At 42.8% G+C, this 15,385-nt stretch overlaps 1 protein-coding gene across 1 annotated transcript in view; it reads left to right on the top strand.

Annotated features, from left to right (window-relative positions):
• Window positions 1-15,385, top strand: part of TMEM245 (transmembrane protein 245) — a 130,780-nt gene that overhangs the window by 61,875 nt on the left and 53,520 nt on the right. The window contains exons 10-12 of the mRNA XM_024209262.3: window positions 999-1,089; window positions 1,944-2,042; window positions 12,038-12,169. Of these exons, the coding sequence (XP_024065030.1) occupies window positions 999-1,089; window positions 1,944-2,042; window positions 12,038-12,169 (322 nt within the window). The remainder of the gene's footprint in view (window positions 1-998; window positions 1,090-1,943; window positions 2,043-12,037; window positions 12,170-15,385) is intronic.

The raw sequence follows: 15,385 nt of genomic DNA, 5'->3' as shown, positions 1-15,385 counted from the left end.
AGCTCATTGAGATGAATGAAGGCAATTCACACCTCTTTTTGGCCCAAACACTTCTCCTCCCAGCATCTATGGAGAACTGTGTGGTTCTGTTCTTGCACTAATGGGGCAAGATTTGTGGAGCTGATGTAGGAGATACATATCCCTGGTGCACTGAGGCTTGAATACTGGCCACAGGGGGCATGTCTACACTGGAATAAAAGCCCTGCTGCATGGCCATGGCTGGCCCTGGTCAGCTGACTAGGGGCTCGCAGGGCTAAAAATTGTGTGTAGATACTTTGGGCTCTGACTGGAGCCTGGGCTCCAGCCTGAGCCTCAATGCCTGCACAGCAATTTGACAGCAGACGGAGGCTAGCTGCGGGTGTTTAATTGCTGTATAGATGCCCATAGAGTGGCTCCGTTCCTTCAGAGTGACCTGAGGGTGGGAAAGGGAAGATTCTTCCCCAGCACACATCTTGACTGGGAATAGGATTTGAGCATTGGGTGATTTACATCGCTCTGTATTTCTAGGCTGTCTGTAGGTTCAGGAAGACCACACTCTATCAGTTTACAGTCCATTCATATTCAGAAGGTTATCTTTGCAACTATACGAACTTGAAAGATAAGGTTTCCAAATTATATTTCTAACAAAGCAGCAGCTCTAAGAACCCCACAAGTGGCTAACCAATTATAGCATACATACAGATGGACAAGATCTCTAAAGTTAAATTTAGTAAGTTTCAAGAACTTTTCCTAATCAGCCTTAGAGTGAAATGTAAATGTAGTAATCTGTATCCTACTTGCTGAGTTACGCTTTGTATGTTAAAAAGTCTTCATCCTGTCATTGAAAGAGGAAGTAGTCTAGTTTTAACAAAGGTGTTAGTTGGTACATATTTAAACTATAGGTGCTGTTAGTTGGTTGGAAACCTTTTGTTACTTTTAGAGTTTCAGGCACTGTAATGAAATGGTTCAGAAGTATTGGAGATAATTTTATTTATACTTTCCTTCCTTAAAAATATCAGCTGGCTCCCGGAAGCTCAGGTCATTCAAAAAGCTCTCAATTCGGCTGCTAATAATGTGTATCAGTATGGCCGAGAATGGATTACACATAAGGTAAGAACACCTTCTTAATATTTTTTTATTAGTTTTAGTGTTTTGCTTTTTTCTTTCCCAAAATAAGGGAATGATCTGTACATTTTTTCCTTCTTGTAATGTCAAATGGTATCTCTTGGGTTGCTTTAGTTACCTTTTAAATGTTGTTTTGCTGAAGATTTATTCATTCTAATCTGCTGTTTAGCAGAGTAAAGCCTATATTTGGGAATGATTTTAATAGTCTTGCTCCCCGTGGCTGCTGGAAAGTGCTTTTAAGAGCTTGAAAATAGAAGTATCTGTCCATCTCCCTTGTGACTATCCATGTGAATACTCTGTAGAAAATGTAATTTGTTTCAGAAATTGCCCTTAGTTAAGCATTTTTCAGATGGTAGAATGCACTGTCCTGAAAATGACCATTTTTAGTCAACCTATGATCTTCTGAAGTTCCATCCTCTAAAGTACAGAGTACATTGTAGATTGGGAGTTCAGTGTTCCTTGGGAGGATGGCAGGATCTTACATTGTCCTCACATAAGCATTTTGACATCTAGCACACCTCTCAAATCTCTTTGGGTATATTTACTGTATACAAGGATCTGACAGATCTTTGTGCTTAGTGTTTCATTGGGGAGGAGTCTCATCTCTGTTTCCATTTAATGTGGCAAAATTGCTTGTTTCAGGTAAGATGTTATGTGCTGTCAGCCACAGTTTCTGAAATGCATATTGTATACCTGTAGACACTGACTTTTTTGATATTTTTTGGACCTGAGCCAAGCCTTCAGTGAAAATCTAATGTAGATGTTCTGCCTTTGAGCTCAGCCATAGCTGCTAGTTTCAAGTTGTTTTACATAATAAACACAATTTCTGTATATTATAGCTCCATAAGATATTAGGAGAGAAAGTGAACAACACTGCTGTGATTGAAAAGCAAGTGCTAGAGCTCTGGGACAGACTTTATCACTCTTGGTTTGTGAAGGTGAGTAACTGATACCTATTATACGTATCACTTTTTTTATTTTTTACTGATTCTAGATAAATTTTAAAAACATACTTTCTAAAAAAGAGGTTTTTAAAAGCTTGTAATGTTTAGTGAAAGAAATTAATGAAGTGTTAGTTAAGACTTCAAATGCACAAGTCAGGTCACTCTAGAATTAGGTTTCCAGTTCATCCAGAATTCTACCCCTTTGCATATACGTAGTTACATGCATCTTTATATGTGCTATTTAATGTATGCTTAGTATATGTGTGTGTTTTAGTATGTCAGACCTTTGCACTGAATATTTATTCCTTGGAAGTAAAAGGAAAGCTATGTGTAAGTATGTTTGTGCAACTTCAGAATTAAATATTCATTTGAATTTGTGAAAATGCAGTTTTAGCTTAGTGTATTTTCACTGTGTTTCTTAAACAATTCAGATTCAAAGTATGTGTTAGCATTCATATTATGGGAGGCTCTAGAGAACAAAATTAAGAGCAATTTTACTAAGTTAGGAATTTAATTTTTTAAATGTGTGTAATTTAAACAGACAAAAAATCATAACATTGTCTAATGGTTTTTCTTTACTTTCCTTACTTTGTTTTAAGTAAAAACAGTATTGATTGTACATGAAATTAAGTTCACTCTGTGTTCTATGAGACTCCATTGTCAAGAACCTTTTATTTATAACAAAACACCCTTAAAATGTTTGTAACTTACCAAGAAGCTCTCTGTATTTCTGGTAACATTATTATCTTAGTGTAACTGTCAAAATGAAAAAGAAAATCAAGGCTACTTTTCTTGACAAGGTGATGTAGTGAGAGGTAATATGGCTGTGTAAGTAAGGTACCAGCAAGTAAGATGCTCTAAACATGAGAGAGGGGAGACTTCAGTAAAATGAGAAGGCTTGTAAAAAAAAAAGTCCTAAAATCAAAAGTAAAGGAAGTGAAGTCCTTTTAGAGGTGGAAACTGGTATGGATGCTTGTGACTGTGGTCGCTGGAGGGGCTATACTGAGAATGCTCAATTGGGGAAATTTGCAAAGAATAGGGCAGACAATCCCCCAAAACTGGTGGTTTATTCTATAATTAGATACTCTTGGGGGAATTCTGCATCACTGCATGTGTGCAGAATTCATGTACCCTGCAGATTTTCTTGCTTCCCTGCCAAAAAATGACTTTCTGACAGGGAAGCAAAGGGAAGCTGCAAGAGCAGTCACACACCACTCCCTAGCAGCTCAGGTACATCGTTTCAGGCACCCAGAGCAGCCGGTGGAGAGGTAAATCACCATAGGGCTGGGGACACTTCAGCCAGTGGCGCCTACCCTGAGCTGGGATCAGCTGCTAGTCCCGGCTAGGCTGGAGGCAGGAGAGGATGGGACTTCCTCTTCCCCTGCTAGGAGTGGCTGGGGCTGTGTCAGACCCACCCCCAAAAACCTCCCCCAGCTGCAGGAAGCTCAGCATCCTCCCCTGCTTCCTGCCCCCATCACTCCTCAGCTGTGTGGGGAGGGGTCACTGTACAGGGAGCTGCTCCCCCATCCACCCAACCACTGCATCTTGAGCTCCCTGCCAAGCCTCACCCGGTACATCCAGAACCCCCCTAGCTCTTCATACCCTAACCCCACTGAACCTCAACCCCCGTGTCTGGAGCCCCCTGGGACCCAGATCTCATGCCTCCGGACCCCCACCCCCAGACCACCCCCCACTGAACTCCCTGCACTCAAACCCCACTCTGATGCCCCACCTCCTGCACCACCCTGAGCCTCCACATCCAGACCCCCATACCACTTGACCCCCCCACCTAGCTGCACCCAGACCCCCACTGCCCCAGTACCCAGACTTCCTCGCTGAGCCCCAACCACCTTCTCCTGGAGCCCCTGCAGAGTCCCATTGCCCCTGCAATTGGGAACCCCCCCACACACAACGAGCCTCTGTGCATCCAGATCCCCCCCCCCCCCCACTGAGACCCTCCACACTTGGATCTTGCCTGGTTGAGCCTACCTGCCCCACACCTGATACACCTGGCGCAGAGGGGCAGGGCCCCAGGGTGTTTCTGGGGCAGGCCCAGGCCTTGTGCTGTGTCAGGGTCAGGTGCAGCCTGACCGCTGAGTCTGCGTCCCAGGAGTGGGGGGGGGGGTATAGGGTGATCTCCCACCTTCCTGCAGCCAGTGGCCTGTGCTCCCCACTGCCATGCTGCAGCCTCTGCATTTATTTATTGACAAACAAAACTTGCAGGATTTTTAATTTTTTGGCATAGAATGCCCTCAGGAGTAAATTAGATTTCACCAAGCTAGTAACCAAACCGCTTCCTTAATACCTTATTGGTTACCAAGAAGCCAAAATACAATTCCCTTTAAGCAATCCATCTTTTGGCTCCCATCCAGAGAGCCAAGCCTAAGAACCTTATTCATGATGTATAAAGTTCTACCAATCCCAAGAGATCGGACACATTACCTACCATGTAAGTGAATATTTCAGCTCTCACCCAAATACGCACTTACAGCCAATTCTTAACTAAATCTAAGATTTATTAATAAAAAAAATAAAAGAAAGATAATTATACATACAGATGTGAATAAAGTTCTTAGGTCAGTTTCATGGCAGAGATGGTGAGGCTGCTGATTTGTAAAATACTTCTGGAATTAATTTAAAAGGTTATAGTCCAGGGGTGGGCCAACATTTTGGCTTGAGGGCCACATCTGGGTATGGCGGACTGTGAATGCTCACGATATTGGGGGGTTGGAGTGCAGGAGGGGGTGAGGGCTCTGGCTGGGGGTGAGGGCTCTAGGGTGGGGCCAGGAATGAGGAGTTCAGGGTGTGGGAGGGTGCTCTGGGCTGGGACCCAGGGGTTTGGAGGGTGGGAGGGGGATTGGGGCAGAGGATTGGGGTGTGCGAGGGGGATGGGCTTTGGGCTGGGGGTATGGGTTCCAGGGTGTGGCCAGAAATGAGGAGTTCAGGTTGTGGGAGGGGGCTCCAGGCTGGGGCAGGGAGTTGAGGGGGGGTGAGGGCTCTGGTGTGGGGCTGGGGATGAGGGCTTTGGGGTGCAGGAGGGTGCTCTGGGCTGGGACCGAGGGGTTCAGAGGGTGGGAGGGGGATCAGGGCTGGGGCAGGGGGTTAGGGCATGGGAGGAGGTCAGGGATGCAGGCTCCGGGTGGCGTTTACCTCAAGCAGCTCCTGGAAGCAGGGGCATGTCCCCCCTCCAGCTCCTACGTGGAAGTGCGGCGCCAACCAGACGGCTCTGCACGCTGCCCCGTCCACAGGTGCCATCCCTGCAGCTCCCGTTGGCCATGGTTCCTGGCCAATGGGAGCTGCAGAGCCATCGCTTGGGGCAGGGGCAACGTACAGTGCCCCCTGGCTGCCTCTATGGGTAGGATCCGTAGGGTGGACTTGCCACTGCTTCCGGGAGCTGCGCGGACCCAATGCACGTGCGGAGCAGGGCAAGCCCCTGTTCCTGCTCCCCGGCGGGAGCTCAAGGGCCAGATTAAAAGGTCTGATGGGCCAGATGTGGCTCGTGGGCCGTAGTTTGCCCACCCCCGTTATAGTCCAATAGGCAGTCTGTGCAGAGTTTGTTCAGACTCTACTATGAGAAATTGCAAGGTTAATCCAGAGTAGACCTGGAGACCTCAGTCTTACAGGCTTAGACTTTCCCTGTCAAAGTTTAAGCAGATCTGAGATAGCAAGGATCAGGCCCGAAACTTTATTTAAATTATAGCTTAAGTTCAGTGGATAAGCCTCTTGGTAGCAAATGATCACCACAGGCATTTCTTGGATGAAGAATAGGTAACACACCCAACTGAGTTACATTAATGATGTCTCAGCCACTCATGAGCCAACAATAGAGAGGCTTCAGCCAGTTTCCCCCCAGCTCCAGCCCTACACTCCAGAACTGTCGTCTTACACTGCTCAAGGCTCCCTTGGGCAGTGCAAGTTCATTAAGTAGTTTGCTACTCCCTCAATGTGTAGTGGACACACACTAGCCTTTGTAAACTGAGATGAGATTTCTCAAGCACTTCAACCAAAACACACTGTGTTAGGTAAAATATAAAACAGATTAACTAGAGAAATTTTAAGTGATAAGTGGTAGGCATAAAGGTCACAGATAGTTACCTTATGAAAATAAAAAGTAAACATGCATTCTAAATCCTAAACTGTAAGTCTAAGCAAGAGTTGAATCAAACCGTGTTTCTCACTCTGACAGATGGTACTAGCAGGTTACAGTTCCTCAATACACAGGCTGGCACTTCATTCCAGCCTGAGACCAAACTTCTCCAGTTCAAAATTTTTGTCTTTCACATATGCTTCCAGGTGTTGAGATGAGGGGGAAGAGAAGCTAAGTGATGATGCCAATGTCTCTCTTTTTTTTTTATATACCTTCTTCCAGCTGCTAGAAAGATCCTTGCTGTGACATTGCGGGGGGGAGGGTCAGGCAGTCCCCATTGGTCAAGCAGTCTCTATTGTGTACATTGTCTCCTCCACCTCTGTGATAGTGGGTTGTGTGTTTGGGCTATTAACGACTGGCTATTGATGGCTACTCCTTTATTGTAACTGAAAGGCTGGTTGTGGGTGTTTCCAACCTCACAACATATTTCACTAACATATATACACCTCATAATTTTACATACAATCCAACAGGATATTGGTCAACAAATCAAGACTTACCAAATGATACCTCACAAGACGTACTTTGTACAAAACATATCAATTATGTGACAGTGGTGAATATGGGGGGTTCCAGGGTGCTACTTTGAGGTGCAGTGTGACAATAGGTAAACACAAACAAATCTAATTAGTATCTATTCTTAATTCTCTAACAATACAGACCTAAGTGTCCAGATTCTAGTACTTAACATGGCTTTGATAATTATCTACAAGGAATGGCCCTGTTTACCATTTCAGTACTCTTCTAATATGTCCTTAGGGTTGCTTTCAGGTCAGCCAGCTTGCTGATTGCTTAACCCTCACTGGCTCCACATCATAATGCTACTTTAAAAAAAAAAAATCAGTACATGAGTTTCAGAAGATATGCATACTGCTCACGTAGAAAGGGAACCAACCAGGAAGGCAAGAAATAAACCAATTTGGATAAATAGCAAGATTCAAGAGATGATTTGAGCCAAACAGTAATCCAGTGAAGTCAATAAACGGGAGCATAAATTACAGCAAGTAATATATGAGAGGGCAGTAAGGGCCAAAGTGGATTTTGAAGAACCAAGAGCTAAAAGAGTAAAAATTAAACAAGATATTCTCTAATCAGATCAGAAATAGAAAGCCTGTGGGAGAATCAGTGGGTTGACTGGATCACCAGAGGTTAAAGGAAGCAGTTTTTAAGCAATGTCCTTCTACTCCTAAGTGATTTCTTTGCATCACTCTTCAATACAGGGGATGTTAGGGATACCTATTCTGTATCTGCTCATCTGGTAAAAAAGATAAAGCACTATTAGTAACTGAAGTGCCATAAGAAGAGATACAGGAACAAATTATTGATTCAAAGAGCAGTAAGTCACCAGTCCCACATGGCGTACATCCAAGTATTCTGAAGGAGCTTAAGTATAAAATGGTATACAAAAATATGCAATCTTTCATTAAAAACAGCTAGTGCTTCAGAGGATTGGAGGGTAACAAATGTACATACATTTTTAAAGGGACTCTAGGGATGATCCAAATTGTTAAAGAGCAGTAAGGCTTGCATTTACTAATACCTGGGATCACAATATTACTCGGGGGCTACACATTTCATAATGTATGTTCACTGAGCTTATTGCTTGCAGTAAGGCTCCTTGCATTCTTCTGTTGCACCCCACAAGCTTTCTGTGTGCCATCCTCCTCTGCTTCAGGGACTCCTTGCCAGTGCCCCAATCTCCCCCATCGGGTTTCTGTGGCCCTCTGTTCTTCCCTTTTCTCTTACCAGGATCCCTCATTCTCCCCAGTGCCAAGGGCTCTGTATGCACCCTATTCCTATCCCAAATATCCCCCTACTAGTTGTTCTTTGTTCATCTCCATTCTCCCTCTGTGGCAGGGATACTGTGTGCTCCCCTATTTCTGCTCTCAATCTCTCTTCCCTCTCAATCTCTCTTCCCTCCCCCATTAATGGTACCTTGTATATCACCATCGCAGGGGTTCTGTGTGTATCCCATTCCTCCAATCTCCCCCATGCCAGGAGTTTTGTGTGCATGTCTCCATAACCCCCTCTTCACTTCCATTCCACACCCTTCCCCCATTATTTCTCTTCTGTCTGGAAGATAAGTCATTCAGGGCATCAACATGTTATTTGCTACTGAGAGAATGGGCAGGGATATTGTTATGCTGGAAGGGGTTAAAGGGTGTCATCAACAGATGACAGTGGCTTCATGGAATCTGACTAAGCATGTCCATTTTAGAGGATTTAGAAAGCTTGACCTTTAAACAGATATTGTGATGCAACCTTAACTATAATGTTGCTACTGCATCGCTACACTTCGTGATTTGGTATGGTGGGTGAGCAGGGAGATAGCAAAATTTGATTAGTCAAGATCAGAGAGGACTCTCAAGAATTTCAGAGACCTAACCAAATTAGGTGAAAGGGCAACAAGATGGCAAAGTGATTTTTTTAGTAAAAGTAAATTAATGCACATTATTACAAAAATTAAACTACTCATACATATTCCAGGGCTCTAAATTAATTGTATCAACTCAAGAAAGAGACCCGTGTGTAACTGTGAACAGTTCAAGGAAGACCTCTGCTTCGTGTACATCTACAGTCAAAAAGCAAATAAGATATTAGGAAACTGAAGCTACTGGATTGGAAACATAACAGAAAATATTATTATACCATTATATGAATCAGTGCTGACGCTTCACTTGTAATACTTGTGGTCACTACATATCAAAAAAGGTTGGAGGGGGTTCAGAGAAGGTCAATATAAATGATTGAAAAGCTTGTATGAAAACAGATTGAGAAGATTGGGATTGTTCGCCTTAAAATGGAGATAAATAAGAGGTGACATGTTAAAAAATAAGTGGTATAGAGAAAGTAGGGGGCAGAGGCTCCCTGTCTGTCTCAAACAACAAGAAAACATTCAGTGAAAGGTGGTAAATTCAAAACCAGTAAAAGGAAATACTACTTCACGCATGTAATTAGACTGAACTCATTGTCACAGAATGTCGTTGAGGCCAAGAACCTGGCAAGATTCAAAAAGGGATTGAACATTTAGATGAAGGTTTTAATGTGGCCTCTAATTGTTAGATTAAGATGACACTAAGTATAGCAGGCTGATTGTCCTATTCAGGGTGCTTGCATCTTCCTCTGAAAGTGCTGGCCACTGTCAGAGACAGGATACTAGACTAGATAGACCTCAGATGTGACCCAGTAGGGCAATTCATAGGTTCCTAACATTACGCAGTTCCATAACTGGATTAAAATTTCTGTAAGGAATTCATCTAGCTACTGCTTACAGAACCTGTTTCCTTTGGTCTTAATACCATAAATATTATGTATATCAAACTATATACCCTGGAATTGCTAAATTTGTGCACACAAGTATACAAATTGTATAAATAGCAGCATTTTCAAATATTTGTATTGGATTTGGGCGTGCAAAATGCAGTATGCGCTATTTGCAATGTGTACAGTTAATTTTTGTGAAGTAATGGTAATTGAAGATCCAGTTCAGTACCATCAAAAGGCTATGGGAAGCACTCAACTGATTTCAGCAGTCATTGGATCAGTCCCTGCATGCCCTAGAACAGTGGATTTTTTTTTTTTTCCAAACTGTGGGTCGCGACCCAGTACTAGGTGGCAGAATGTAAGGGTCGTGGCGGCTCTGGTCAGCACCGCCGACCGGGGCATTAAAAGTCCCATCGGCGGTGCTGCCTGGCTAAGGCAGGCTAGTCCCTACCTGTTCCGACACTGCGCTGCACCCCAGAAGCAGCCAGCAGCAGGTCTGGCTCCTAGGTGGGGGAAGGGGGGCGCACGGGGCTCCACGCGCTGCCCGAGCACCGGCTCCGCACTCCCATTGGCCGGGAACTGGGCAATGGGAGCTGGGGAGGCGGTGCCTGCGGGCAAGAGCCATGCAGAGCCATTTGCATGCCTCTGCCTAGGAGATGGACCTGCTGCTGGCCACTTCCGGGGCGTGGCACGGTCTGCGGTGCCAGAGCAGGTGTGAAGCCTGCCTCTGCACCCTGGCTGCGCTGCTGACCGGGACCCGCCGGAGGTAAGCCCACGCCCGAATCCTCTGAGCCCCCCTGAAACCCAGAGCCCCCTCCTACACCCCGAACTCCTCATTCCCAGCCGCAGCCCTCACCCCCGCACCCTAACTCTGTGCCTGAGCCTTCCCACACTCCCAAACCCCTCATCCCCAGCTCCATTGGGGCATGGGCATCAACAATTTTCTTCAGCTGGGTCGCCAGAAAAAGTTTGAAAACCATTGCCCTAGAATCTATTGCATAACCAAACTAAGGCATGCAAACTTATTGCATAACCAAACTAAGGCATGCAAACTAAGGCATGCCAACTAAGGCGGGAGGAATGGTCAATTATTTAAGCTTGCACTTGCATTTTCCACCAGGGTTATATTGGAAAAAATAGTATGCTGCTTGCATTAAATTGTGTAGGTATTCACGTGCAACATAGCAAGCAAGAAAATAGCTAAAATGAATCCTACCTAGGCTTTAACAGATAACATCTGGTTGAGATAAGTGGGTGTAGTTCACACTTCTCAAATTATTTGAGGTTGTCCTCTGGAAAATATTACTGTTTTCAGTCAGTTACTTCACGTTTTGAATGTGGTTTCCTCATCTCAAAGATATACACCTCTACCCCGATATAACGCTGTCCTCGGGAGCCAAAAAATCTTACCTCATTATAGGTGAAACTGCGTTATATTGAACGTGCTTTGATCTGCCGGAGTGCGCAGCCCCGCCCCCCCGGAGCACTGCTTTACCGCGTTGTATCTGAATTCATGTTATATCGGGTCGCGTTATATCGGGGTAGAGGTGTACTCGCATTAGAAAAAGTTCAGAGAAGGGCAACTAAAATGATTAGGGGTTTGGAACAGGTCCCATCTGAGGAGAGATTAAAGAGGCTAGGACTTTTGAGTTTGGAAAAGAGACTAAGGGGGGATATGATAGAGGTGTATAAAATCATGAGTGGTGTGGAGAAAGTGAATAAGGAAAAGTTATTTACTTGTTCCCATAACATAAGAACTAGGGGCCACCAAATGAAATTAATGGGCCGCAGGTTTAAAACTAATAAAAGGAAGTTCTTCTTCACACAGCGCACAGTCAACGTGTGGAACTCCTTGCCTGAGGAGGTTGTGAAGGCTAGGACTATAACCAGGTTTAAAAGAGAACTAGATAAATTCATGGAGGTTAAGTCCATTAATGGCTATTCGCCAGAATGGGTAAGGAATGGTGTCCCTAGCCTCTGTTTGTCAGAGAGTGGAGATGGATGGCAGGAGAGAGATCACTTGATCATTACCTGTTAGGTTCACTCCCTCTGGGACACCTGGCATTTGTCACTGTCGGTAGACAGGATACTGGGCTGGATGGACCTTTGATCTGACCCAGTATGGCCATTCTTATGTTCTTATGAAGATTTTCTTCTCAACCACGTGGGCTGGAGACTTGATACAGTTTTTAGATGAAAGCTTAGATTCTGGAGTACAAGAATTGCACTCCAGGGGAAAGGACGGTCTCGCCAAGCTGCTGAGAATCAGTCCAATTAAACCCATTTTCCACATAGGAGGAACTCTGTTCCTCCTAAACTTATGTAACAGATTATTTTAATTTTAATTATTAAAAAGCATTCTGGGTTAGATTTTCAAGGTACATGTTTAACAGCTAATAAGGGGAAACGAATATATAAAAACTTAAATATTTGTGAAAGTGCAGTTCTTGTGCAAATGAAAATAGATCTAAGCCACATAGTGGACATGCACTCTCTAAATCAAGTCCCAGTAGCTTACTTTTCTATGTAAATTGCTAAGATTTAATTTCTATCTTAAATCTGTTGCTTTATTTTTCAGAATGTAACGCATTCTGGAAGACACAAAGGACACAAGCTGCATATAAATCGTCAGAACAGCTGGCTGGGTGACATTCTGGACTGGCAGGATATTGCTTCATTTGTTCATGAGAACATTGAGACATTTCTTTCAGTATGTATCTTTTTTATCAATTAAACTATTCATTAATACTCTCTTGTAAACTGATCTGAACATCTAATGTGATTTTCACCCTTCAAGATAACACAGTACTCAAGAATGCATGAAAAGTTAGAGGCAAAAGGAACTATTTAAGTATTATCTGAGGATCTGTTGTCACCAGTTGTGAATCTTCCACATCAGCAAAGTAGCAAACATAATGGATTATGATCAGTAAATACTCTCCTACTCTCAGTATCTATATTAATACAATCTCTTTGACCTTCAACCTGTCCCCTCCCAATAGATATCATTGTTGCAAGATTACTGTGTGGTCTGCAGGTTAGTTTTAAATATTTTAGTTTCTGTAAACCTTAATCTTTTCACTCTTTCTTGGAGATAATTAATATGAATCTCTATTTGGCGAGAAGTGATTTTTTTTCTGGTCAAAGGTTCATTTGTTTCACCCCCTTTCCAATAAATGTGTACTGCTCCATTTCTGTGACAGTTCCTTTCTTATCTTTTTTTGATCACTACAATTTTGTTTGAAGTAAATTTTACCACTTGCCTATCACTGAGGAGAAAGCAAGGACATTGAATTAAAATGGCCTGTATCTTTGTTTCAAGCTCCTAACAGGAAAATAAATCATGTGTATAGTTATGAAACTAAGTATTTTTAGCTTAGTTGAAAAATTCTAATGTGGCAAAAACAGAGTTAAAAGGTTTTTGATAAGACTAACAATTTAATGTTTGACCCAAAGCAACTATTTTTTTGTTTAAAAATTCAGTCTATTTAGGTCATAGTTGAAGGAAATATCGATCAAGAGGTTGAGAGGCAGGTTCCTTGGTCTCGTTTTTCCAAATTATTATTCATTGTTTTGAAAGCAGCTTATTCTTTCTTTGTGAAAGTTCTGTGAAGAATGAAATCAATATTTTACACTGTGTGGTTCCCTGAATTAATGCACTGGTCCTCTCACCTCCTTGAAGAAAAAAAAATATAGCACTGAAACCAGTCCATACTGAAGCAACTGACTTACACTCAAATGGTGCATTAGGTCAGGTGTGATTAACATACAGAATCGCTACTACAGTGCAGGCACTTTAAGTTCTTGACTTGATCACTATAAAACAAACAAAAATCTTTACATTATTCTTTATCTATCTCCAAAAATAACTTCTCTGCCAACCTTCAGCATTTCTTGTGGAGGTAATTTAAACTAACACTTCCCCTGAGGCACCTCTTGCCATGGACCGATAGGTATGTATTTGTTCCTTATACCTTGTGCTTCTAAAGATGTTAGTTTTGACTCCTGAATATGGAGCAGGATGAAGTAACTCAAGGGAAAGTTACTTCAGTGAACCTTTTTTTCACTTTACAGAAATGATTTGTTTAACCCTTTCCTTAAATTGACTTATGCATGCATGAGGCACATTTCTTTGACCTTGCCCTTCATAAATAAAAATGCATGGCACAAATTTTTTTTTATCCATGTGCAATTTCCCACCTAGCAAGACAAGTGGAGAAGGAAATACACTTGAAGGTATCAGAGGGGTAGCCGTGTTAGTCTGGATCTGTAAAAAGCAACAGAGAGTCCTGTGGCACCTTAAAGACTAACAGATGTATTGGAGCATAAGCTTTCGTGGGTGAATACCCACTTCGTCAGATGCATATTCACCCACAAAAGCTTATGCTCCAATACATCTGTTAGTCTTTAAGGTGCCACAGGACTCTGTTGCTTTACACTTGAAGGTGCTACTCATGTCACTTAGTGCATTGCTGGAAAGTGCTTGGATACCACGGTGATGGGGGTGCTATAGTGACCTGAGTAAAACAGAATGACAATGAATTTAATGAAGAAAAGGATAAATATTTTCAAGGGCTGAAACCTAAAAATAAGTTTTTTAGAAAACAGCCACACAGTTTCCAGCTACATCAATTTATTTTCTTTTCAGTTTTGGTTTTGCAGTAGGAAAAAGAGAGCCCCACAATTGACTTGATTTCCTGTTTGTAGCCATGGACTCACAATTTATCCTCAGTTATAGGAAACACCTGTCCCTTCTCTCCACACTCATGTCCTTTATGATGTACATTAGACTGAGCATAGTGTGATGCTATAAATTCTAAATGTGTCCTTTCTGGGCAGCATTCCCTTGCTGGCTCCGGTGTACATGACCCCTTGCATAAATATTATTAAAATAGATGAAAATGTGATTGTGTGCCACTAGAGCATTGATACTTGGACATAATAAACATTTTTGTTTCTTAATGCCAGTATTGCTGAGGTAAGAATGTTGACTTAACCTAGTATGCAGTAGTACTTTTGAGATATTAAAGTTATGAGGCAGGTAATGGAAGCCTTTTATTTAGCTGGTGATTAATTATTCAGTAGCAGAAGAGTTTTTGCTAGGGAAGCTAGGAACTCACTAGCAGACTAAATGAATTGCCAAGGAGCAGCAGCCGTAGCATAAACTTTTTATTCTTTGAGATGGTCTCTGCATTTTCAAACTTTTAGGCTGCAGCCCAGCTTTGAAAACTTACGGTAAGCCAGCACTAACCTGGGACTCTTAAGTGTGCAGTAGGGCACTAATGCTAAAAGTAACAGTAAATTCCTAAACAACAAACCTATAATTCTTATAATTCAAACCATTTTAAGAAAAGGAGGAAAAAAAAAAAAACTGGATTTCTATGGGTATGTCTACGCTGCAGTTAGAAGCCCACAGCTGGCCAGTTGACGCGGGCTCACAGAGCTGCAGTTGTGGGATTGTTTAATTACGGTGTAGATGGACTCTCACAGGATACTAAAGCCCGAGCTCCAGCCCGAGCCCCAGTGTCTGCACCACAATTAATCAGCCCTGAGCCCAAGCCCCATAAGCCCAAGTCAGCTGGCATGGGCCAGCCACAGGTTTTTAATTGCAATGTAGACATACCCTAAAAGGTCCCAAAGCTCTGCAGATAAGACTGGGCACATCCTAAAGGTGTGAATGTGCAGATGCTATGTTGTCAAACTCTATTTAGTAGTAAGTAAGCTTACTTTCTCACCCATTGGAGTCTTAATGAGTATTCATCCTCTTTGGTAAGAGAAGGGACAATAGCCCTAAAAGCAGAAAAGACAGTTATAGGGTATGTAAATGTTTTAGGAGCATTAGTTGTAGCTCATTCTGTTACTTGCTGAGAAAACTATCATAATAGGCCCCAAAATGTACAATTCAGAGGAAGAGAGATACTATAAT

This window comes from Terrapene carolina, unplaced genomic scaffold (genome assembly GCF_002925995.2).
Source record: "Terrapene carolina triunguis isolate 2854851 unplaced genomic scaffold, T_m_triunguis-2.0 Scaffold183, whole genome shotgun sequence".
Taxonomy (NCBI): Eukaryota; Metazoa; Chordata; order Testudines; family Emydidae; genus Terrapene; species Terrapene triunguis.
This window is presented reverse-complemented; position numbering and strand designations above follow the sequence as displayed.